Genomic DNA, 24126 nt, shown 5'->3' with positions numbered 1-24126 from the left:
CATAACATTTTGTAATTGTCCATGTACGATGGTTCAGAGTTTTTTTGTCTTTCAACCTGTTCAATATACCTATATTTAGTTAGTAGTTAAGATATTTAATTCAAGATAATACTTAGTCCTGCCAGGAGTGCAGGGGTCTGGTCTAGATGACACCTCGAGATCCCTTCCAGTCCTACGATTCTATGATTTCTTTAACATAATTTCACTGTTGCAAAATATTACGTGTTTACACTTTCTCTGATTTTTAAAAAAAAAATACAATCATATATTTGAATATTTGTCATAATACAGTAAAATCACAGCAAGCAGAATTAACTTTAGTCTTTAGAAAATGATGTCTGACAAGATGATAGCATAAGAAAATACAGCTGCAGAAAAAATACTGGACTAGAGAGACCATTGGCCTGGTCTGGCAGCAAACAGGATACCAGGCTAGATGGCGATAAATCTGATCTAGTGGGATATAGATAATTATACTGGACTACATGGACCACTGTGTTCAGATCCAGTAGTGTAGCATGCAGGATGCCGGACTAGATATTGCACCATTGGTCTAATCTAGCATGAGAGGGGACAGAATACTGAACTAGACAAATTGTGTTGGTCCAGTCAGGAATGGCAGGTAGCAGAATATCAGACTAAATGGGTGACTAGTCTGGGAAGAGGCAGGATTATCAGACTAGACAGACTATTGGTTTGTTCCAGTGTGGCAGGAAGTGAGTTACTGGACTGTATGGTCCACTTGGCTATTCCATTGTGACAGCTCATATATTCTCCTAATTGAGCCCTATAGTCCCTTGAATCAGCCAAGTCTGATGCTCTTCTTACGTGTCCTTGAACTGTGGAATCTTTACACTGTTAAAAAATCTATCATAACCGTCCGACTTTCACCAGACGTAACATCAGTACCTGTGGCTTTAAATTCCGTTAGCCCAAATTTAATATCCAGTCTCAGTTGGCGGTTTTTCCCCAGCTCTGTGTTTGGTGTTGGCACAGTACAGGAGCCGAGCATCTTCAGCCCTTCCTCATCTATGTATTTCGCATCCTCCTTTTCTGTGCAATAGAAACTAAAAATCACACTTGTCTGATCTGGTTCTGTGGGAGTGAAAGTAAAACTGGCAACCTCATCTACCTCAACCAAATCCCCAGTTCCCACCAACTTCTGGAAGAGATCTGTGCAATATACATAATTATCAGCTTTTGAGACTCTCTTTTTCTGTATATCATGGACAGCAATATCAAATGCCTCAGATATCTTTACTCCATATGTCAGAGCGCTGATTCTCAAGGCAACAATTTGTGGATTGTGCCCAAATAAAATGGCTCCCTTCATAATAGCTGCCTGAGATTCCTGTGGACACAGGATATGGTACTTCCTAAAGGTCTGATAGATCTCGTCCCTCAGGATAATGCTGGAAGCAAAGCCCCCAACCAGTATAATATATTGGACTTTGGCCATCTCAGGCTTGTTGAGGATTTCCTGCAAGGCACCAATGGTTTGTCTGAGACTGTAGGCAAAAAAGCTCTTCATTTTTTCATATGTAATCATGATAGTCCCATCGCACCACAGAGCTCCCTCTATATCATCAAAGAAGAGGGAGATGTCTTTTTGCTTGTGTTCTGCCCCTTTTGTTAGGTTGTGGTAGCAACGCATGTAGACCTCTTCTCTGTTGGAAGAGCATTTCTGAAGGCCAAAGTCGTACATCATTTTATGGCATTCTGCTGCGTGATTCTGTGTATATTCCTCCCATACTCCATCTTGGAAGATCTCCTTCAGGAACTCTTTGAAGTTTTCATCCACTGTATCGCCTCCCCATCCTCCTCCTGATGCCTTATGTAATTCTTTCAGGGACTGGTTCTCTTGGATTTCATGTACTGTGATGTCTATGGTACCACCTAAGCCCCCCAAAATGAGTAAAATTAGTTAATTTTTAAAAAGAAGTTATTGCCTTCACTTTAGCTGAATAAAAGGCTGCTTCCTAAAGAGAGTCCATATCTTTACAAAAGTAAAAAAAATCTCACAATTGGCAAATGTGCTCTGCAAATTGGGATACAGAGCTGCCCGTTCTTTAGCTTATAATCTTTCCTTGCCCAAGGATTCTTAGTCTTTGTCTGCACTACCACTTTTGTTGGTAAAATTTTTGTCAGTCAGGGGTGTGAAAAACACCTCCCCCTGACTGACGTAAGTTTCACTGGCAAAAGTGTTGGTGGGGACAGCGCTATGTCAGCAGGAGAAGCTCTCCTGCCCGCATAGCTAACGCTGCTCTTTGGGGGTGGTTTAATTATGCTGGCAGGAGAGCTGTCTCCTGCTGACAGAGTGGCTACACAGGAGACCTTACAACAGCACAGTTGTGGCGGTACAGCTGTGCTGCTGTAAGGTCCCTAGTGTAGACACAGCCTTAATTTCTGCATGCTGTGCAGCAAAGGTTCTCAACCTTTCCACACTACTGTACCCTTTTCAAGAGTCAGATTTGTCTTGCATACCCCAAGTTTCATCTCACTTAAAAATTACTTGCTTACAAAATCAGACATAAAAATACAGAAGTGTCACAGCCAAATTGTTACTGAAAAATTGCTTCCTTTCTCATTTTGTCTGTATGAAATTTTGGTTTGTACTGTCTTTGCTAGTGCTTTTGATGTAGCCTGTTGTAAAACTAGGCAAATGTCTAGATGAGTTGATACAATACCAAGCACACTGTTGGTGTCCAATAAATAGTTTACTCAAACCCAGCCCAAAGTTGGTAATAGCTGCGAGATATTACCATCTGCTGGAAGTTCAGTGGCCTGTAGGAAATGAGTTGGTAGGTCTCAGTCTAGTACCCAGAGGCCAAGTGTCCACATCCCAGTTGATGCTAAGTCCCTTCTGAGTAGTCTGCTGAGATGTCAGAACTGAATGTGTGTGAAAACTGACATCTTGTGATACCCACACTCTCTGGCCGAGTTGGGGCACAATGCTGAGCATAGGTTGTCTGTAGGAAGCTTACACTGCCACTGCCCATCCTGAATTTGTTCTGTGAGAAACACAGACTTCTGTCTCCCAGGGATGTCAGTCTGTCCTCAGCACTAAGTTCACATGTTACACCACATTAAAACGGCTCCCACACCACGCTCGGACACATCTGAGGTTAGTAGGAACGGTTTGTCAAAGTCTGGGGGCCTTAACACAGGGTCAGACATGAGTGTCGCTTTACGCTGGTTAAAGGCCTTCTGACACTCTTCGGCCCACTAAACGGCATTTGGCCGTTTCTTTTTGGTTAGGTCTGTCAGTGGGGCGGCGATTTGGCTGTATTGCGGTACAAATCGCCTGTAATATCCGGCCAAGCCTAAGAAGGATTGGACCTGTTTCTTTGACTTTGGGACAGGCCACTTTTGGAGAGCATCCACTTTGGCCTGTAGGGGGTTGATAGTTCCTTGACCCACCAGGTGTCCAAGGTAAGTCACTCTGTTTAGGCCTATTTGACACTTCTTAGCCTTAACAGTTAGTCCTGCCTCCCTTATGTGCTCGAAGACTTTTTATAGATGTTCCAGGTGTTCTGCCCAGGAATCCAAAAATATATCCACATCGTCAAGGTAGGCAACTACATTTTCTCCCAGTCCCACTAAGAGACCGTCTTCAAGACTTTGGAAGGTGGCGGGTGCATTCCGCAGCCTGAAAGGGAGTACATTAAATTCATACAGCCCGACATGTGTGGTGAAGGCTGACCTTTCCTTGGCAGATTCATCTAGCGGTACCTGCCAGTACCCCTTGGTTAAGTCCAAGGTAGAGATGAACTGGGCCCGTCCCAGTTTGCCCAATAGTTCATCTGTGCGTGGCATTGGACAGTTGTCTGGGTGAGTTACAGCATTTAGCTTACGGTAGTCCACGCAGAAACGTATCTCCCCATCTGGTTTGGGAATTAGAACCACTGGAGATGCCCATGCACTGCCAGAGGGGCAGATTACCCCCATCTGTAGCATATCCTGGATGTCCCGTTCTATAGCAGTTTTAGCTTGAGGAGACACCCGGTAAGGTTGGTCTTTAATTGGGTGAGCATTACCTGTGTCAATGGAGTGGTATGCCCGTTCAGTCAGTCCTGGGGTGGCTGAGAACGTCGGCACATAGCTAGTGCACAGCTCCTTGATCTGCTGTCGCTGCATATGCCCAAGGGTCATGGAGAGGTTCACCTCTTCCATGCCACCATCGCTTTTCCCTTCGTAGTGGACACCTTCACGCCACTCAGCGTCATCTCCTCCCTGGGCTGTAAACTGATAAACCTTTAATTCTCTGGAATAAAAGGGTTTTAGAGAATTAATATGGTACACCTTAGGCTTTTGGTTGGAGGTGGGGAAGGCTATGAGATAATTAACAGCTCCCAGGCGCTCCTGGACCGTGAATGGCCCTTCCCTCGACGCTTCCATTTTATGGGCCTGGAGCGCCTTTAAGACCATGACCTGGTCCCCTACTTTGAAGGAACGCTCTCTGGCATGTTTATCATACCAGGCTTTTTGCTCTTTTTGAGTATCCTTTAGGTTTCCTTTAGCAAGGGCTGAAGAGGTTCGGAGGGTGTTTTGTAGGTTGGTTACAAAGTCCAGAATGTTAGTTCCTGGAGAAGGTGTAAACTCCTCCCATTGCTGCTTCACCAACTGTAATGGCCCCTTAGCCTCGCAGCCATATACAAGTTCAAATGGTGAAAACCCTAAACTGGGATGTGGTACAGCTCTGTAGGCAAAGAGCAACTGCTGCAACACTAGGTCCCAATCACTGGAGTGCTCATTTACGAATTTATGTATCATGGCCCCCAAAGTTCCATTAAATTTCTCCACCAGGCCATTTGTTTGATGATGGTAAGGGGTGGCAACCAAGTGATTCACCCCATGAGTTTCCCAAAGGCTTTCCATAGTTCCTGCCAGGAAATTAGTTCCTGCATCTGTGAGGATGTCGGAGGGCCAACCTACCCTGGCAAAAATGTCTGCTAGTGCCTGGCACACACTTTTAGCGTTGGTGTTGCTTAGAGCTACTGCTTCCGGCCATTGGGGGGCAAAATCCATGAAAGTCAGTATGTATTGCTTTCCTCTGGGTGTCTTTTTCGGAAAAGGACCCAGAATATCCACAGCTACTTGCTGAAATGGAACTTCAATGATGGGGAGTGGCTGGAGAGGGGCTTTGACCTGATCTTGGGTTTTCCCACTCTTTGGCATACCTCACAAGACCGGACATAGGTAGTAACATCCTTGCCCATTCCCTCCCAGTGGAATGACCTCCCCAAACGGTCTTTGGTCCTGTTCACCCCAGCGTGGCCACTAGGATGATCGTGGGCTAAGCTCAAGAGCTTGGCCCGTTACTTAGTTGGAACTACCAACTGTCTCTGAGGATGCCAGTCTTCCTGATGTCCACCAGAAAGAGTTACCTTGTATAAAATCCTCTTTCTACAACAAACCTGGATCGATTAGAAGAGCTGAGAGACGGTGGGTTGCTCCGTGCCGCCGTCCAAGCTCTCTGGAGGCGTTCATCTGCTTCCTGTTCGGTCTGGAACTGTTCACTTGATGCTGGAGACATCAGCTCCTCATTGGAGTGTGGACCTAGGCTTGGTCCCTCTGGAAGCGATGTAGGGGATGGGGCTGTTTCCGTTGACTGTGAACCGCTCTCCACTGGGGCACTATGTTGGGTTTCAGGCTCCGGCTGAGGCTCTTGTGTAGGGATATCGGCTGCTGCCGGTTCAGGTTCGGTGGGGCCCTGGTGTTGAGGTTGCAAGTACTGGATTCAGTGCTGGCAATGGGTCTGGTGCTGGTTGTTCCGCCTGTTCCAGTTCTGGGACTGGCTCTGTCTGGGTCTCTGGGACTGAATCCACTACTGCTGTTACAGATGCTGGCATGGGGTCCGGTTCCATCACCTCTGACCGGGACCTGGTAGAAGTTTCCGGAACAGAGCTAGGCGTGCTTAGCCTGGGTGCGGGTGACCATTCTCATCCTCTTGGCTAGTTTCACATGATTGGCCAAGTCTTCCCCCAACAGCATGGGGATGGGATAATCATTATAGACTGCAAAAGTCCACGTTCCTGACCAGCCCTTGTACTGGACAGGCAACTTGGCTGTAGGCAAATTGAAAGAGTTGGACTTGAAGGGCTGAATTGTCACTTGGATCTCTGGGTCGATTAAATTGGGGTCCACTAAGGAAGCATGGATAGCCGACACTTGCACTCCGGTGTCCCTCCACGCGGTGGCCTTCTTCCCGCCCACACTCAGAGTTTCCCTCCGCTCCAAGGGTATCTGGGAGGTATCTGGGCCTGAGGACCTCTGGTGTGATTCCGGTGCAATGAACTGTAATCTGTTGGGGTTCTTGGGGCAGTTGGCCTTTACATGCCCCGGCTCATTACATTTAAAACATCGTCCAGCTGACGGGTCACTGGGGTGAGGTGGGTTGCTGGAGAATGGTGTGGCAGGATGGCAGGACGATAAGGTGTCTGGAGTATTCCTTGGTGTGTAGTTGGGGCTTTGGGCTGCCCCCGGTAGTAGGGTGTGGTCTGAGAGTGTCCCTTCTGGTATCCGTTTCAACTGCAACCAGGGTTGTTCCTCTCTCCTCCCTCCACCCGTTTTGTTCCAGCTTGCCCCACCTCTCTGGTGGTCTGGGACTGCTCGTATCAATCAGCATAAGAAGCAAGACTTTCTGCTGAGTCCATTTCCTTATCCCATAAACACCTGTTTTATTTCCTCCTTGGACATATTCAGGAATTGCTCCTGAGCTATCAAATCATACATTCCATTAAAGCTAGTGACACCCCTTCCTTGAACCCATTTATCTAACAGATCCTTCATCTTGTTTAGATAAGGCACATTACTTAGTTCAGGCCCTCTCTTAAGGGTTCGAAATTTTACTCTGTACGTTTCAGATGTAATTTGAAGTTGCTTTAAAACCAAATCCTTGAACTTATTATAGTCAGAAGCCTCATCAATAGACATCTTATTGAATATGTCCAGAGCTCTTCCAGTCAATTTTGCGACCAATGTGGTCATCTTGTGAGCTTCAGGAATTTTATGGAGAGTGCACAATCTCTCAAAGGTTAGAAAATATTCAGCAATATCACTGCATTCATCATACTGTGGACATAGTCACTCCCATTTGTGGATTGTTGGGGAAGGATGGTTAGGGTTATCCAGTAGATTCCGCTCAGCCTTTGCCTTCTCCATCTCCAGTGCATGCGTCCTCTCTTTTTCCTTCTCCGCCTCAGCATGCTTCCTCTCCTCCTCAGCATCCTTCCTCTCTTTTTCCTTTTCCTCCAGTTCTTTTTCCCTTGCCTCCATAGCTCTCCTGTGAGCAGCCTCCCTTTCCTCCTCAGCATGCTTCCATTCTTTTTCCTTTGCCTCCATAGCTCTCCTGTGGGCAGCCTCTTGGGCTTTTTCCTTTTCCTCCATTTCTTTTTCCTTTGCCTCCAGGCAAATAGACAGAAAAACCCTCTAGTTGCTCTTAGCTAAAAAAAACCCCACTTCTTCAGGTCTGTGAAGAACTTGTGAATTTCCCTGCAGGAGGTTAACTACACTGCCTTTAGGTAGAGAAAACTCCAGCTCACAAAAGCAAGCTCCCTTTTGTCTCTGCTCTGGCCCCCAGGCAGAGACAAAAAAAAACTCTAACTGCTTTCAGCTTAAAACCTGTTTCCAAGCAGCCCAAAGGAAAGAAAAAAAATGTCCTTTTAAAATCTGTGCATCTGGTTCAAAAAATCTCAAATCGATCTCAAAATGATCCCCCCAAAAAATCTCAAATTGATCCCACCTCTGCCACCATGTCAAGGTTCCTTCCCCACTCTGAACTCTAGGGTACAGATGTGGGGACCTGCATGAAAACCCCCCTAAGCTTATTTTTACCAGCTTAGGTTAAAACTTCCCCAAGGTACAAACTATTTTACCTTTTGTCCCTGGACCTTATTGCTGCCACCACCAAACGTCTAACAAAAATAACAGGGGAAGTGCCCACTTGGAAACGTCTCCCCCCCCCAAAAAAAATCCCCCCAAGCACTACACCTCCTTTCCTGGGGAAGGCTTGATAAAAATCCTCACCAATTTGCATAGGTGAACACAGACCCAAACCCTTGGAACTTAAGAACAATGAAAAAACAATCAGGTTCTTAAAAGAGAATTTTAATTAAAGAAAAAGTAAAAGAATCACTTCTGTAAAATCAGGATAGTAAATACCTTACAGGGTAATCAGATTCAAAACATAGAGAATCCCTCTAGGCAAAACCTTAAGTTACAAAAAGACACAAAAGCAGGAATATACATTCCATTCAGCACAACTTATTTTATCAGCCATTTAAACAAAACAGAATCTAACGCATATCTAACTAGATTGCTTACTAACTCTTTACAGGAGTTCTGACCTGCATTCCTGCTCTGGTCCCGGCAAAAGCATCACACAGACAGAGAGGACCCTTTGTTTCCCCCCCCCTCCAGATTTTAAAGTATCTTGTCTCCTCATTGGTCATTTTGGTCAGGTGCCAGCGAGGTTATCTTAGCTTCTTAGCCCTTTACAGGTAAAAGGACTTTGCCTCTGGCCAGGAGGGATTTTATAGCACTGTATACAGAAAGGTGGTTACCCTTCCCTTTATATTTATGACAGCACCCATTGCTGATGTAGCAGGGCAGTGTACAGTGGAGTGGTGTACTCATCAGTGCGGTACAGTAGCACCCTAGGAGCCATAGTCATGGACCAGGGTCCCTTTGTGCTCGGTACTGTGCAAACAGAACAAAATGATGATCCGTGCGTGTCGCAAGAGAAAAGCAGTAGCCACTGTAAGATGTGCCAAAATCAATGGCAACAATGAACAAGGACTTGCTTGCCTTGCTCATGAACTTGAGAGAGGGAGAGACTCATACACAGCCAGTTAGAACAGACTACTGAAAGTGAAACAGTTTTACAGTTAACTCTGCAGTATGAAACCCTACCCCTACTTTTCAATTGGCTGGGTGATCACTGCAGACTGTGATGCAGGGTGTGGGAGCCAGGGCTCTCTGCATAAATTCTCCAAGGAGGGGTCAGCCTAACTCTATTGAGGTTTTGAGCTGCAAAGGATCTTGAAAGCACCAAGGACCTAGTTAGGGCTGCTTTCCCTGCTTGTTTGTGCAAGCAAGAACGTGCTTGATACTTGGAGCTGTTCCCCACACTCCTGTGGATCAGCTTCCATGCAACTCCTCTCTCTTCTGTCCCCTCCTGTTTGGAAGACACATTTGCTATTTTAATAGGAGCATGGATCAAATCAAGTTGACTAAGCCTGGCAGAGCTCATGCAGATACTTCACACTTGAAGAACCAACAACAAAGTAGAAGGGCTTCAGAGGAGATCTGCAGGTATGTTGGGGAATGGGAATTCAGTGGGTAATTGCAACATGTTTAATAGGAGCTCTAATTTTCTGTTCAAAAACACTTGTGAAACTTGCATGCAGAAGAGACTGCATGTTTTTGTTTGCTAACATTTGCACATTTCAATCCGGGATAGAAGAACACAGATTTGCAACCAAAATGACAAGATTCTGCACTTCCCCTGCCCTCCCTCTGTATGAAACCTTAAAGTGCCTTGCTTTTGCCCCGTTGGAAAATTGACGTTTTTGTTTAAAGTGGTTTCACTGCAAAATGATTGTTCCCGCACATACTGCGAGGGGAGAACAGGGTTTGCTTTTTCACTGACCACTGCTGAACTTGACCTTTTCTGCTCATTTGAGTTCACCCGCAGGCACCACACACATGCATCCTGTATCATCCTATGGTCAGCTGCAAAAGTTTGGCCAGTATGTGTTTGTGCAGTAAGTCTTAACTATGGATGGAGCGAAGCTGCACAGTTCAGTGCCAAAGCTGGACTTCCCCTAAAATTTGAGCGTATTTGGATCTGGAGTTTTGGCTCTGATCATTGTACGATGGAGCAAGCTCAAGCTGCACAGTTTGGATCCTGTTTCAGTTTTAAAAGAGAGGTTTTCAACAGCAGTGACACCCACTGAAAAGCTAGAGAACTGCTCCTTCCGTTAATATTAAACAGTAGTTCATAAGCCAGTGGTGGTGTTGAACCTACAGTCTCACTGAAGAGTATCATTGCTTTCATCCTTGTATTTTGTTTTATCTCTGAACCCTAGTGGAGAATTATAGACTTGTGGTTCCAACTGGCCCCTGACTCCCTCATGCTTTATATGGGGGAAAGGGGTTTCAGATCCTTGCTCAGTAGTAAACTTGTATTTGGCAGGGACTGTAAGTGCAGGTGCCGTGGTAGTATACACTGCACTTGGGGCTAGAGGGAAGGGAGAATCTTGTATACAGTGCCGTCCTAACAGTTAATTAAGGGGTGGCTTGGACAAGCTGCTAAAGGGTAGGGTGTCAGCTGGGATTCTGGTGAGGGTGGAAAGGGGTGAACTGTGGGGGAGAGAAGAGAGGCGGTACCCTAGACACATAGTTCACAAGCATAAAATGCCAAAATGAATCCTCCGAAAAGATCAAGAATAGTGATCAGAAGTGTGTATTGTGTATTTTCCTTGCTATTCTGTAAATTGCCTCTTCACCTGGGGCCAGTCACCCTCCTCCCATCTGTCTGGTGCATCTGTCACCTTTGAACTTGTTGGGACTCTACAAACACAATATTTCTAACAAAATTCATCAAGCTGCATTTATATGGGGGCAAGGAGTGTCAGATCCTTGCTCAGTCATTAACTGAATTGCAGGAACATCTTGAACCTATAAACCTGAACTGGAAATCGCTCCAGAACAATTTGGAATTTCTGCTCCTAGGAAGAACCAGGAAACTGAGAAGCATCCATGAAACTGAAAAATATCTTTGTAATGTTACAACCTATTTCCTCCTTTCTCCTTCTCTAAATGGGATTCTACAAAATAAAGAAAAGTGCCTTTAACAAAAAAGAAATTCGCTTTAAGCAAAACAGCTAGACAGATTTTTTTTCATAACTGAAATGGTTTTAGTGTCAGTTTGAGTTTTGTGTAGTGAATTCTTATTTTATCTTGCCCAGTTCATCCTGCCCCAGTGATTATTGCTAGCATTAACCTATTTTAAGATTCTATCCTGCCACCTGTCATGGTAGTATCTTAGCACTTTCCACATAAAAATGAGTAGCAATAGCGAAGTCTCAAGTGGATTTCATGGAGACTCTGGCACTTCTCTTTCTGGGGTAACTTTGCTTGGGGTAGGGTTTTTTATTTTTTTATATATATGTTTTATTAACTTCCTCTTCTTTTCTGTGATGGTACGGGTTTACTGGGTAGAAGGTGGTGTTGGTGCTGCCGCTCTTATGTTGGGAAGGCTTCTAATGAGCTAACTGTCAGCCCCGATACATCTGTGCCCTACAAAGGTGAAAGTGAGGCTCCCCAAGGCAAGCTCACAAATTTGGATGGAACCAAGAAGGAACAATTGGTGAAATCTGTGGAAGACAAACTTAGATAAGTTTGGTGATATGAAATTTTATTCCATTTTAGACCCCTACCCTTGGGGTCTCCAAACAATTGTTCATGTTCCGAATGGACCTCTGAGGTTTGCACCATTCTTGTCATTTGTCCTCCTTGCCCTTTACTGAGACGCGAGCCCCTTCTTTGCCTAGAGGGACAATGTGTGGCCCTCCTTGTCTTCAGAGGCGCCGTGCTGTGCCTTGGCACCATTGCTTGGCGCTGACTCCTAGAGAAAGACAGAGAGAGGGTGGCTCAGACCATCACAGGTCTCCCGCAGAGCAGGGCAGAGCAGTGATCTCTAAGCCACCAGCCCAAGCAGATATGTTTTTAACCATATAAGTCTTGGCTGTTTCATTTTTTTGCTGAAGGGCTGACTAATAATTTAGCTTTTGCTTTTGCAGATGTTATTATTTTTATGGATATTTTATTAACTCTAATCCCTTTTCATTATTCTCTGCCCAACAGAAGTAACATGAATGCTCTAGTTAAATGTATGGCGGATCGCCAAGAGGTTTTGGAAGGAAGATTCAGGTAAGTGGGGAGGTTCAGGCCTCGATGACAATGAAAAATATTGTGACTCCTTCTTAAATATCTACTATAGAAAAGAAGTCTTGAAAGTTTCTGAATGAGGGAGGCAACCTAGTGACAGAGGATGTGGAAAAAGCTAATGTGCTCAATGCTTTTTTTGCCTCTGTCTTCACGAACAAGGACAGCTCCCAGACTGCTGCGCTGGGCATCACAACATGGGGAGTAGATGGCCAGCCCTCAGTGGAGAAAGAGGTGGTTAGGGACTATTTAGAAAAGCTGGACGTGCACAAGTCCATGGGGCCGGACGAGTTGCATCCGAGAGTGCTAAAGGAATTGGCGGATGTGATTGCAGAGCCATTGGCCATTATCTTTGAAAACTCGTGGCGAATGGGGGACATCCCAGATGACTGGAAAAAGGCTAATGCAGTGGCAATCTTTAAAAAAGGGAAGAAGGAGGATCCTGGGAACTACAGGCCAGTCATCCTCACCTCAGTCCCCGGAAAAATCATGGAGCAGGTCCTCAAGGAATCAATCCTGAAGCACTTACACGAGAGGAAAGTGATCAGGAACAGTCAGCATGGATTCACCAAGGGTAGGTCATGCCTGACTAATCTAATCGCCTTCTATGATGAGATTACTGATTCTGTGGATGAAGGGAAAGCAGTGGATGTATTGTTTCTTGACTTTAGCAAAGCTTTTGACACGGTCTCCCACAGTATTCTTGTCAGCAAGTTAAAGAAGTATGGGCTGGATGAATGTACTATAAGGTGGGTAGAAAGTTGGCTAGATTGTCGGGCTCAACGGGTAGTGATCAATGGCTCTATGTCTAGTTGGCAGCCGGTGTCAAGTGGAGTGCCCCAGGGGTCGGTCCTGGGGCCGGTTTTGTTCAATATCTTCATAAATGATCTGGAGGATGGTGTGGATTGCACTCTCAGCAAATTTACGGATGATACTAAACTGGGAGGAGTGGTAGATACGCTGGAGGGCAGGGATAGGATACAGAGGGACCTAGACAAATTGGAGGATTGGGCCAAAAGAAACCTGATGAGGTTCAATAAGGATAAGTGCAGGGTCCTGCACTTAGGACGGAAGAACCCAATGCACCGCTACAGACTAGGGACCGAATGGCTAGGCAGCAGTTCTGCGGAAAAGGACCTAGGGGTTACAGTGGACGAGAAGCTGGATATGAGTCAGCAGTGTGCCCTTGTTGCCAAGAAGGCCAATGGCATTTTCGGATGTATAAGTAGGGGCATAGAGAGCAGATCGAGGGACGTGATCGTTCCCCTCTATTCGACATTGGTGAGGCCTCATCTGGAGTACTGTGTCCAGTTTTGGGCCCCACACTACAAGAAGGATGTGGATAAATTGGAGAGAGTCCAACGAAAGGCAACAAAAATGATTAGGGGTCTGGAACACATGACTTATGAGGAGAGGCTGAGGGAACTGGGAATGTTTAGTCTACGGAAGAGAAGAATGAGGGGGGATTTGATAGCTGCTTTCAACTACCTGAGAGGTGGTTCCAGAGAGGATGGTTCTAGACTATTCTCAGTGGTAGAAGAGGACAGGACAAGGAGTAATGGTCTCAAGTTGCAGTGGGGGAGGTTTAGGTTGGATATTAGGAAAAACTTTTTCACTAGGAGGGTGGTGAAACACTGGAATGCGTTACCTAGGGAGGTGGTAGAATCTCTTTCCTTGGAAGTTTTTAAGGTCAGGCTTGACAAAGCCCTGGCTGGGATGATTTGATTGGGGATTGGTCCTGCTTTGAGCAGGGGATTGGACTAGATGACCTCCTGAGGTCCCTTCCAACCCTGATATTCTATGATTCTAAGTTTACGGAGTGCTTGTGGGTGTTGATACTAAAATATCAACATGCCCAGTGATTGGACTAGTTCCATTTCTCCAGCTTGGCATCTCTCTCCGTCAATGGGGGTTGTGGGAACGGAATGCCTGCACAGTTGTTGTATGGTTCTTTCCACCAGTCCAGGGAGTGTTTGACACTGGAGGGTCAGGTCCAGAGGCTGCCACCAACTTCAATTTGTCTTGAAGGGCAAATCTGACAGTGTGATGTAACACCATAGGCTTATTATGCCATATGATTGGCATCTTGAAATCATGTCATGGTGTGAGGCAATATGATGACTTTTATTTCCATTACAAAGAATTTTCTAAGTAAGTAATACCCCCTTGCACATCAGCAGGACAGAGGATAAAGCCACCCAGTCTGTTACAGTAAGGGCAGGTAGTAAACTTATTTTTGGCAGGGACTGTGAGTGCAGCTGCCGTGGTAGCATACACTGCTCTTGGGGCTAGAGGGAAAGGAGAATCTTGTATACGGTGCCCTCCTAACAGTTAAATAAGGGGTGGCTTGGACAAGCTCCTAAAGGGAAGGGTGTCAGCTAGGATTCTGGTGAGGGTGAAAAGGGGTGAACTGTCGGGGAGAGAAGAGAGGCGGTATCCTAGACACGCAGTTCACAAGCATAAAATGCCAAAATGAAACCTCCGAAAAGATCTAGAATAGTGATCAGAAGTGTGAATTGTGTATTTTCCTTGCTATTCTGTAAATTGCCTCTTCACCTGGGGCCAGTCACCCTCCTCCCATCTGTCTAGTGCATCTGTCACCTTTGAACTTGTTGGGACTCTACAAACACAATATTTCTAACAAAATTCATCAAGCTGCATTTATATGGGGGCAAGGAGTGTCAGATCCTTGCTCAGTCATTAACTGAATTGCAGGAACATCTTGAACCTATAAACCTGAGCTGGAAATCACTCCAGAACAATATTGGCATTTCTGCTCCTAGGAAGAACCAGGAAACTGAGAAGCATCCATGAAACTGAAAAATATCTTTGTAATGTTACAACCTATTTCCTCCTTTCTCCTTCTCTAAATGGGATTCTACAAAATAAAGAAAAGTGCCTTTAACAAAAAAGAAATCTGCTTTAAGCAAAACAGCTAGACAGATTTTTTTTCATAACTGAAATGGTTTTAGTGTCAGTTTGAGTTTTGTGTAGTGAGTTCTTATTTTATCTTGCCCAGTTCATCCTGCCCCAGTGATTATTGCTAGCATTAACCTATTTTAAGGTTCTATCCTGCCACCTGTCATGGTAGTATCTTAGCACTTTCCACATAAAAATGAGTCGCAAATGCAAAATCTCGAGTGGATTTCATGGAGGCTCTGGCACTTCTCTTTCTGGGGTAACTTTGCTTGGGGTAGGGTTTTTTATTTTTTTATATATATGTTTTATTAACTTCCTCTTCTTTTCTGTGATGGTACGGGTTTACTGGGTAGAAGGTGGTGTTGGTGCTGCCGCTCTTATGTTGGGAAGGCTTCTAATGAGTTAACTGTCATCCCTGATACATCTGTGCCCTACAAAGGTGAAAGTGAGGCTCCCCAGGGCAAGCTCACAAATTTGGATGGAACCAAGAAGGAACAATTGGTGAAATCTGTGGAAGACAAACTTAGATAAGTTTGGTGATATGAAATTTTATTCCATTTTAGACCCCTACCCTTGGGGTCTCCAAACAATTGTTCATGTTTGTAATGGATCCCTGAGGTTTGCACCATTCTTGTCATTTGTCCTCCTTGCCCTTTACTGAGATGCGAGCCCCTTCTTTGCCTAGAGGGACAATGTGTGGCCCTCCTTGTCTCCAGAGGCTCTGTGCTGTGCCTTGGCGCCATTGCTTGGCGCTAACTCCTAGAGAAAGAGACAGAGAGAGGGTGGCTCAGATCATCACAGGTCTCCCACAGGGCAGGGCAGAGCAGTGATCTCTAAGCCACCAGCCCAAGCAGATATGTTTTTAACCATATAAGTCTTGGCTGTTTCGTTTTTTTTGCTGAAGGGCTGACTAATAATTTTGGAAGGGGCTTTAGCTTTTGCTTTTGCAGATGTTATTATTTTTATGGATATTTTATTAACTCTAATCCCTTTTCATTATTCTCTGCCCAACAGAAGTAACATGAATGCTCTAGTTAAATGTATGGCGGATCGCCAAGAGGTTCTGGAAGGAAGATTCAGGTAAGTGGGGAGGTTCAGGCCTCGGTGACAGTGAAAAATATTGTGACTCCTTCTTAAATATCTACTATAGAAAAGAAGTCTTGAAAGTTTCCAAGTGTGGTTTTCTCTTCACCAAGTTTACAGAGTGCTTGTGGGTGTTGATACTAAAATATCAACATGCCCAGTGATTGGACTAGCTCCATTTCTCCTGCTGGGCATCTCTCTCCGTCAATGGAGGTTGTGCGAACGGAATGCCTGCACAGTTGTTGTATGGTTCTTTCCACCAGTCCAGGGAATGTTTGACGCTGGAGGGTCAGGTCCAGAGGCTGCCACCAACTTCAATTTGTCTTGAAGGGCAAATCTGACAGTGTGATGTAACTCCACAGCCTTATTTTGCCATGTGATTGACATCTTGAAATCATGTCATGGTGTGAAGCAATATGATGACTTTTATTTCCATTCCAAAGAATTTTCTAAGTAAGTAATAACCCCTTGCACATCAGCAGGACAGAGGATAAAGCCACCTAGTCTGATACAGTAAGGGCAGGTAATAAATTTATATTTGGCAGGGACTGTGAGTACAGCTGCCGTGGTAGCATACACTGTTCTTGGGGCTAGAGGGAAGGGAGTATCTTTTATACAGTGCCCTCCTAACAGTTAATTAAGGGGTGGCTTGGACAAGTTCCTAAAGGGAAGGGTGTCAGCTAGGATTCTGGTGAGGGTGGAAAGGGGTGAATTGTGGGGGAGAGGAGAGAGGCGGTATCCTAGAGACACAGTTCACAAGCATAAAATGCCAAAATGAATCCTCCGAAAAGATCAAGAATAGTGATGAGCAAATTTCAAACAGGTTGGTTCCAATAAACACTCAAAAATAAAGATGTTTTTTGAGCCTTATCTGAACCCCATATAACTGGGTTGGAAATTCTGTGAGAACAGGTTTTGGTGTGAGATTTCCTGCAACTTCTGTGCCTGCTCAGGATGGCATTACAATGATAGCAGCCTCTCTCCATATCATTTTGGAGCTTTCAATCCCAGCTAGAAAAAGGAAATACAGAGGCAGCCAGGATGAGGGAAATAGCTAATGAATCTTTTTCAAACCTGAAAGTTTTTCTTAGCATTTTGTCAACTCAAGACTTGATTGATGTAGGACAAAGGTTCAGGTTGTTAACAGAAAGTAATCCATGATACAGAGATTGGAGCTAGATCCAAATTTTCCCCCAATTTCAGACCAATTTGGACAGGGGCGCCATCAGTGGCAGATTAAGCTTTGGTGGGGCCCTGGGCCAGACCAAGTGGGAACTCCCCACCCCTTCCTCCTGCAGTCCCCTGCCCCTCCTGCTAGGGAAATTCGGGCTCCCCCCGCTCCCCCCACAGGAGCGCTAGGCAAGTGGAGCACGTCGGGGTGTAGGTGTGCCCCTTTTTCCAGGGCCCCCCAATTGGCCAGAGCCCCTGGGCGTGGGCCCCCTTGCCCCAGTGGCTAATCTGCCAGTGGGCACCATTTAAAGGGAGCAGGGAGGGCTTCTGCTCCTCCCCCCCCCCCCCAAGGTGTTGCTCCCAGCTTGTGCCCCTGGGGCAGGGAGTCAGTATTTTGTTTACAGACAGAGGCAAGATTAAGATAAGAAAGGGCTGGTGATTAGATCAAGGATCTGGAAGTCATTTAATGAGCCTGTAAAACAGGAATCCCTCTGCAGGGGGCAGGGGGTGTTGATGAGAGAATGCAGGGGTCTCAGAAGAAATACAGTGAAGCCCTCTGAGCCAAGTTTACATTCAGAAAAGAGGGAAATTTGAGGGATGTATGTGAAAAGCAGGGGTCAAAACCCAGGGAAGGGATAGCAGTGTGGTATGGAGAAGTTTTCACTCTACCTGTGGTACTTATGTGGCCCCATCACCATAGTATCTGAGCACCTCACAATGTCTAACCTATTTCTCCTCATAGCCCTGGTGAGGTACAGCAGTGCTGTTATCCCCATTGTACAGATCGGGCACTGAGGTCTTGTTTGGTCGGCAAAAGTTATGCCGCTTTAATTAAAACCGCTGTTGCTTGTCCACAGTAGCTCCTTATGTCGATAGAGTGCATCCACACTTGGAACTCTTGCATCGACACAGAGCTGTGCACTATGGGTAGCTATCCCACTGTGCACTATGGGTAGCTATCCCCCAGGCCCCAGCAAGTCTAAGCCAGTCCAGGCGACCCCATTAAAATGGGGTCACGACCCACTTTGGGGTCCTGACCCACAGTCAGAGAACTGCTAATCTAGTACATCTGTCACCTTTGAACTTGTTCGGAGTCTACAAACACAACCTTTTGAACAACATCCATGAAGGTGCATGAAGACAGCAGCACAGAGGTCAGTGCTCAGGGAAAAGGGGATTGTCAGGAGGGAGGGACCAGCAATGTTGCTTGTCCATCAAATGATGTTTATTACCCAAGGTTATGACACACAGGACCTGAACCTGCTCCTAACAAAGTAAATGGGAGTTTTGATGTTGACATCAGTGGATGCTGGATCAGACGTAGTTTGTAATACACATTATCTTTCTCCTACATATCTGGGCTAGCAAATCCCTGTAATATCTAAATGAATCCCATCTTGTGCCTTGTGAGACAAATAATCATGTCATGACGTTACATCATTGTACAACAACATTGCATCCTTCTACTACAATGCAACAACATCACGTGAGGTGGCAGCAGTATCACAGCGTTGCAAGGCCATAAATACATCTGGGACAATGACTGTCATAAGAACATAAGAATGGCCATACTGGGTCAGACCAAAGGTCCATCCAGCCCAGTATCCTGTCTGCCGACAGCGGCCAATGCCAGGTGCCCCAGAGGGAGTGAACCTAACAGGTAATGATCAAGTGATCTCTCTCCTGCCATCCATCTCCACCCTCTGACAAACAGAGGCTAGGGACACCATTCCTTACCCATCCTGGCTAATAGCCATTAATGGACTTAACCCCCATGAATTTATCCAGTTCTCTTTAAAACCCTGTTATAGTCCTAGCCTTCACAACCTCCTCAGGCAAGGAGTTCCACAGGTTGACTGTGAGCTGAGTGAAAGAAGAACTTCCTTTTATTTCTTTTAAACCTGCTGCCCATTAATTTCATTTGGTGGCCCCTAGTTCTTATATTATGGGAACAAGTAAATAACTTTTCCTTATTCACTTTCTCCACACCACTCATGATTTTATATACCTCTATCATATCCCCCCTGAGTCTCCTCTTTTCCAAGCTGAAAAGTCCTAGCCTCTTTAATCTCCCCTCATATGGGACCCGTTCCAAACCCCTAATCATTTTAGTTGCTCTTCTCTGAACCTTTTCCAATGCCAGTATATCTTTTTTTGAGATGAGGAGACCACATCTGTATGCAGTATTCAAGATGTGGGCGTACCATGGATTTATATAAGGGCAATAAGATATTCTCAGTCTTATTCTCTATCCCTTTTTTAATGATTCCTAACATCCTGTTTGCTTTTTTGACTGCCGCTGCACACTGCGTGGACGTCTTCAGAGAACTATCCACGATGACTCCAAGATCGTTTTCCTGATTAGTTGTAGCTAAATTATCCCCCATCATATTGTATGTATAGTTGGGGTTATTTTTTCCATTGTTCATTACTTTACATTTATCCACATTAAATTTCATTTGCCATTTTGTTGCCCAATCACTTAGTTTTTTGAGATCTTTTTGAAGTTCTTCACAGTCTATTTTGGTCTTAACTATCTTGAGCAGTTTAGTATCATCTGCAAACTTTGCCATCCTGTGAGCTGGGCTTGCAGAGAAGTTGGGACTATCTCATAACTTGATTCTGGAATGGGTGGCTAACCCTAGTCTTGCCTTGTGCATCATTGATTGGTTAGTGATATTTATTTTGTCTGTGAATCAATTCCAGGGAACTTTCCAGAATGGTCAGCGCAGAAGAGTTTCATCAGAAGGAGGAAGAATGTGAAAAGCTGAAGGAACAGAAAGGAGTCTTGGAGCAAAAGTAGGGGATTTGTAAATATTTCCTCCAGAGCTCATCTTTCTACAAAGAGCCTGATCCTTCTCCCAATGCTATAACCCCTCTATGCCACCTTGGCAGCCGAAGTATCCCCTCCCCAGATTCTCAGCCTCCCTGGGGCATGTGTACTATTGGCTACAGTGAGATGGGGGATTATGGCAGTTCTGTGTCTGTCCCAGTGTCCAAGTGCAGATGAAAGAGGCAAGCTCTCAAGACAAAACCCAAGTGCTCTTTAGATCATGCTAGCTGCCACATGTGGAATATCGCTGTGAGACTGATATTTTTCCAGACAGAAGCTGGCACACTCAGATGCTTACTGGTCAGGGGAATATGAGTTTGGGGTTGGGAAGTGCAGAGTGGAGGTTGTGTGCTTGTGAATTACATGGCAATTCTTAAAGTAGTTCAGGTTTATTATTAGTTATCTCTTTATGAATTAAAAGCCCATTAGTCTTGGTATGTGTCCTTTGTATCTAGCACTTTCATTTTAATATGAAGTTTTTAACTCCCTTCTGGCCCTAGATTGGACCATTTCTTGGCCAATGCAATGAGAAGCCATAAGTTCTCTGAGAATTTGAATGACCCCTGTCGATTATCAGCTGTGCTGGAGATGTACGACAAGCTCACAACACTTGAATGGGAGAAAGTCAAATGTGCTGCAAGATTCTCCACCTTTCCAATGACGTATGAAGACGGTAGCACCATAATTAAGGTTTTTTCCTGTTCATATCCTAGAACTCAAATGTATAAAGTCTTGAAAAAATAATAGCACTGTAGGAAACTAGATATGATCCAAGCACCTCTTGATACCAACTGGCGGAGGATATAGGGGTACAGGGATCCCCTGGGTTCATCAAAAGAATGTCATGTATGGTCTCTAATGAAAGCCTGTGTCACACGTGACATCATAATCATTGTAAAAGGAATGTATGGAGAATGTGTGAGGAGTTAAGTATATCTGCTGAAAATTAGGTTCTGTAGGACTGGTAGTTGAAGGCAGGTCACTCAAATGTAGCGCACCATGAGACAAACTGTCCAGACAGGAGGAGGGAGATACTTACCTGTCCAGTTTTCAAATTAATTCCAGTATCCTCAGTAGCAGACTCCACTCTGAAGCCTCCCTGAACAGGTGGTTCATGCGCCCCCCATGTTGACTACTCAGTTGTTAGCTCTTATTTTCCAGCCCAGCAAGGCCTATGGAATGCCATGGAGACCAACCTGATGGTGCTGCACAGTCCTGGCATTCAGACGAGCAGGTTCAATTTCTTTTTGCCATTTCTCACTCCAACTAGGCATCAGCTGAGAGTGTTGCAGCATCTTGTCTGGTTTCCTTGTGACTAGTGCTCTGCCGTGCCACTTAGGAGATCTAGCTTTGATTTCTAATTATTGCTCCAATGCTGGGTGTATTGGGGGAAAAATCATCACTGTGCAATTAAGAGGACAGCACAGGTGCACAGAAATGGAGTGACTGCTGTCCGAAATGTCTGCACCACTTGTGCAGTGGGAGGTGCCCACCCTGGCACTCACTGAATTGATTAACCTCCACAGATTACCACGATAGCTTCAATCCCTGACAGCTGTCTGAAGCATTTTTGCACTTGGATTCAAGGTGCATTTATGTTGGTTGAGGGATGTTACAGTTGAATGACCTCTCTACTGCAGATGAGGTTTAAGTCTTGTACGTACTGCACCATGCTTCTAATTTGATCCTCATCGGTACTTACAGTGATCTATTGTTATCTTTGCACTGCAGGCTGTGTTTTCCAAATGTGAAGAAGAGCTGTCACAAAGACAGGAGAAAACTTTTGAACCCCTTGAGATTCCAGTTTCAAAGAGAACTACAAGCCCCTTTGACAGCCAACAGGTATTTAACATTATAGGGCAGTAGGACTTGGGTAGCAGTGGGAAGCCAGGTAACCTGTTTAGATCTGCCACCTCTCTGCCGCCTTATTCACAAGAGGGAAATATATCAAGTGTCCCACAGTTGCTCAGCCTGGTTCAGCGCCACCAGTGTGAGCGATGCTGGAAGCCCTAACGTAGACAGGCAGCTACAATGGAAATAACCTGAGCTAAATTGTGAGATGTGCAGGACAGGCAGAGCAGAGGGGAGAACTGTGATTCCTTTATATTTGTAATTGGTGTGATAGGAGAATGACTGAGTCATATGTAGTGTGGTAGGTCACATGACTGAGACACACTAATCCTGTCATTGACTGGCTGGAATGCACTTACAAGAGTTAGAAATGTCCTTTCAACCCCATGTCCCAGTCTGGACATTTGCCCAAACCCTTGGCGCTGGAAGTTTCCAAATCACAGTTGGGCCAATAACCAGGAAGTGGATTATTCCCATTTCATATCGGCTAACTCAGGCTGTTTTGTTCTTTGTTTGGTTTGTAGTTGATCCCTGGGCTGGCAAGAGAGATAAAGAATCACCTTAAAAATCTCTATTTTAACTATGGAGAAGACTATTACCAAGTCAAGATTTGGGTGAGTAAATACCAAGCCTGGGAAGGGGGTTCCATTTCCAAACATGTCTGTGAAACTCACAGTATTAAAAGACACACCACTGAGTTCTGTGCTGTATCGTCCACTTCTACCATGGGGGTGAGATTCACCAAACCCCAAGAATTTTCCTGTCCAGCCCCTCCCTTTTACTCCTCTTTCCACCCCCGCTCAAAGCTGACATTGTGGAAACCTCTCTGGCTGAGGAGCTCTGGATGTTCCTCCCTTCACACCCCACTGAGACCACTCCTTACATCAGTCAGAAGGGGCTCATAGAGTGCCTATATCTGGTTTCCATGTTGGGTCATGAGAGGTGGATGTATACTACCTTGTGTTATGTGGAACTGGGAAAGCAGTAAGTGGGTGGAATCCAAGTTTCAATAACCATATTCCAACTCTACAAAACCAGCCTCTGTCCTGTTTCTTGTGGTAAAAGTCTATGTGGGCTGCAATGGAGCTGCTGCATCACTTTGCAGCTCTTCTTTCTCCCGCCGCCTGCAAAGCTCTGCTTGGATATGGGGATCAAAGGCAGCCCATGGCTACTAGAATTATGCCAGGCCTCTGGTATGCTGAGCCCCAGAACCTAGAACTTCTCCGGATGGGAGATCAGAGAAAATAAAGGATCCTCAGACATGCCTTTCCCACTACCATCAGTTCTGGCTTAGGAATTCAGTTACTGATATTAATCCATATTTAGAAGCGGCAAAGTGAGTTAAAGGGTGGTGGTAGAGTCTGTTTAACAATTATCATAACATCACAGAGCACATAAGATAATCCCTGTCCTTGCTTTATTTCAGCCTGCTCTTTCTCCTGATCAACAGATGTTTCAGCCACTTGTAAAGTTCACAGCAGAGTGCTACAAAATTTACTGTTTGTTGCTTCTTCAGAACCCGCCCATTAAAGCTGTGTGGCGCACAGAGGAAAGAAACCTAATCTCTTGCATACAGCACGTGGACAATAAAAACGTGGAGGATAGGAAGCCATTAAACTTTCTGTGGCCGAAGCTGGTCTGTGGGGAAGAGCTAATTAGAAAGGGTTTAATCTATGGTTAAAAGTAATGGCTGTTTGGAGTCAAATTATACCCCTGTGTCAAAAAGCAATAAAAAGCAAGTAAATCTGCAGCCTGGTGGTATGTGTCTTTTTTTTTTAATCCAGCAAATGCCTGAGTTTCAACTCTTGTAATTTAGCTTGGGGCGGGTGGGGAGGGGGGACACACACAGGAGAGTGTAGGATTTACAAATAGGTTATTAAATGTCTCCAGATATCTCATGGAAAACATTTTTCTTAGACATACTTTTGCTCCTGCCTGTCTCAACTTGTAGGTACTTTTCATCCCTGATTACTTCCAAGTGTCATTTGCGTGAAAACAGAATCTCCATTTTTAAATTATCTACTGCTTATTCTCCACGGTTGGGAGTCACAGTTCACTGCATGTGACATTATCACAATGTAGCTCCACAACAAACAGGATCATGCCTTCTGCTGGAGAATAAGCCGTGGGAGGAGATATAGATGAGCTGTTAAGGAGCAAGTATCTTGTTTGCATGAAAAAGTCTTTAGTAATTAAGAATGAGGAAAGGGAAATGCAGGATATGGAAATATAAACCTTGAGTTCCAGGTCTCACTGAACTCACCAGGATCACAGAGATCAAAGGCTGAATATACATAAGTGACCAGTTGTAGTAGATG

At 45.0% G+C, this 24126-nt stretch overlaps 2 protein-coding genes across 2 annotated transcripts; one reads left to right on the top strand and one right to left on the bottom strand.

Moving 5' to 3' along the window:
- Positions 1-850: 850 nt before the first annotated feature.
- LOC141988855 (heat shock 70 kDa protein 12A-like) lies at positions 851-8817 on the bottom strand. Its single transcript, XM_074954919.1, has 2 exons — positions 8679-8817; positions 851-1896 (listed from the first exon to the last, which is right to left on the bottom strand). The coding sequence occupies exons 1-2, from the start codon at positions 8815-8817 to the stop codon at positions 851-853; spliced, it is 1185 nt and encodes a 394-aa protein (XP_074811020.1).
- A 331-nt stretch (positions 8818-9148) lies between these two features.
- Positions 9149-23489, top strand: LOC141988789 (uncharacterized). Its single transcript, XM_074954796.1, has 7 exons — positions 9149-9315; positions 15886-15951; positions 19831-19923; positions 20458-20647; positions 21689-21799; positions 22333-22422; positions 23235-23489. The coding sequence occupies exons 1-7, from the start codon at positions 9215-9217 to the stop codon at positions 23487-23489; spliced, it is 906 nt and encodes a 301-aa protein (XP_074810897.1). The 5' UTR covers positions 9149-9214.
- The last annotated feature ends 637 nt before the right edge of the window (positions 23490-24126 follow it).

The sequence above is a fragment of the Natator depressus genome, chromosome 1 (genome assembly GCF_965152275.1).
Source record: "Natator depressus isolate rNatDep1 chromosome 1, rNatDep2.hap1, whole genome shotgun sequence".
NCBI lineage: Eukaryota > Metazoa > Chordata > Testudines > Cheloniidae > Natator > Natator depressus.
Note: the sequence above shows the minus strand (reverse complement) of the source record. Positions and strands in the feature narration are given on the sequence as shown.

Bases quoted from the DNA above. Each gene is read 5' to 3' on its own strand.
- LOC141988789 (XM_074954796.1), top strand. From the start codon at position 9,215: ATGGATCAAATCAAGTTGACTAAGCCTGGCAGAGCTCATGCAGATACT. The intron at 15,952-19,830 runs GTAAGTGGGGAG...AATCAATTCCAG, and splicing joins GTTCTGGAAGGAAGATTCAG to GGAACTTTCCAGAATGGTCA. The intron at 20,648-21,688 runs GTTTTTTCCTGT...TTTGCACTGCAG, and splicing joins ACGGTAGCACCATAATTAAG to GCTGTGTTTTCCAAATGTGA.
- LOC141988855 (XM_074954919.1), bottom strand. From the start codon at position 8,817: ATGAGCAAGGCAAGCAAGTCCTTGTTCATTGTTGCCATTGATTTTGGC. The intron at 1,897-8,678 runs GTCCATGACTAT...TGGGGGGCTTAG, and splicing joins CCGAGCACAAAGGGACCCTG to GTGGTACCATAGACATCACA.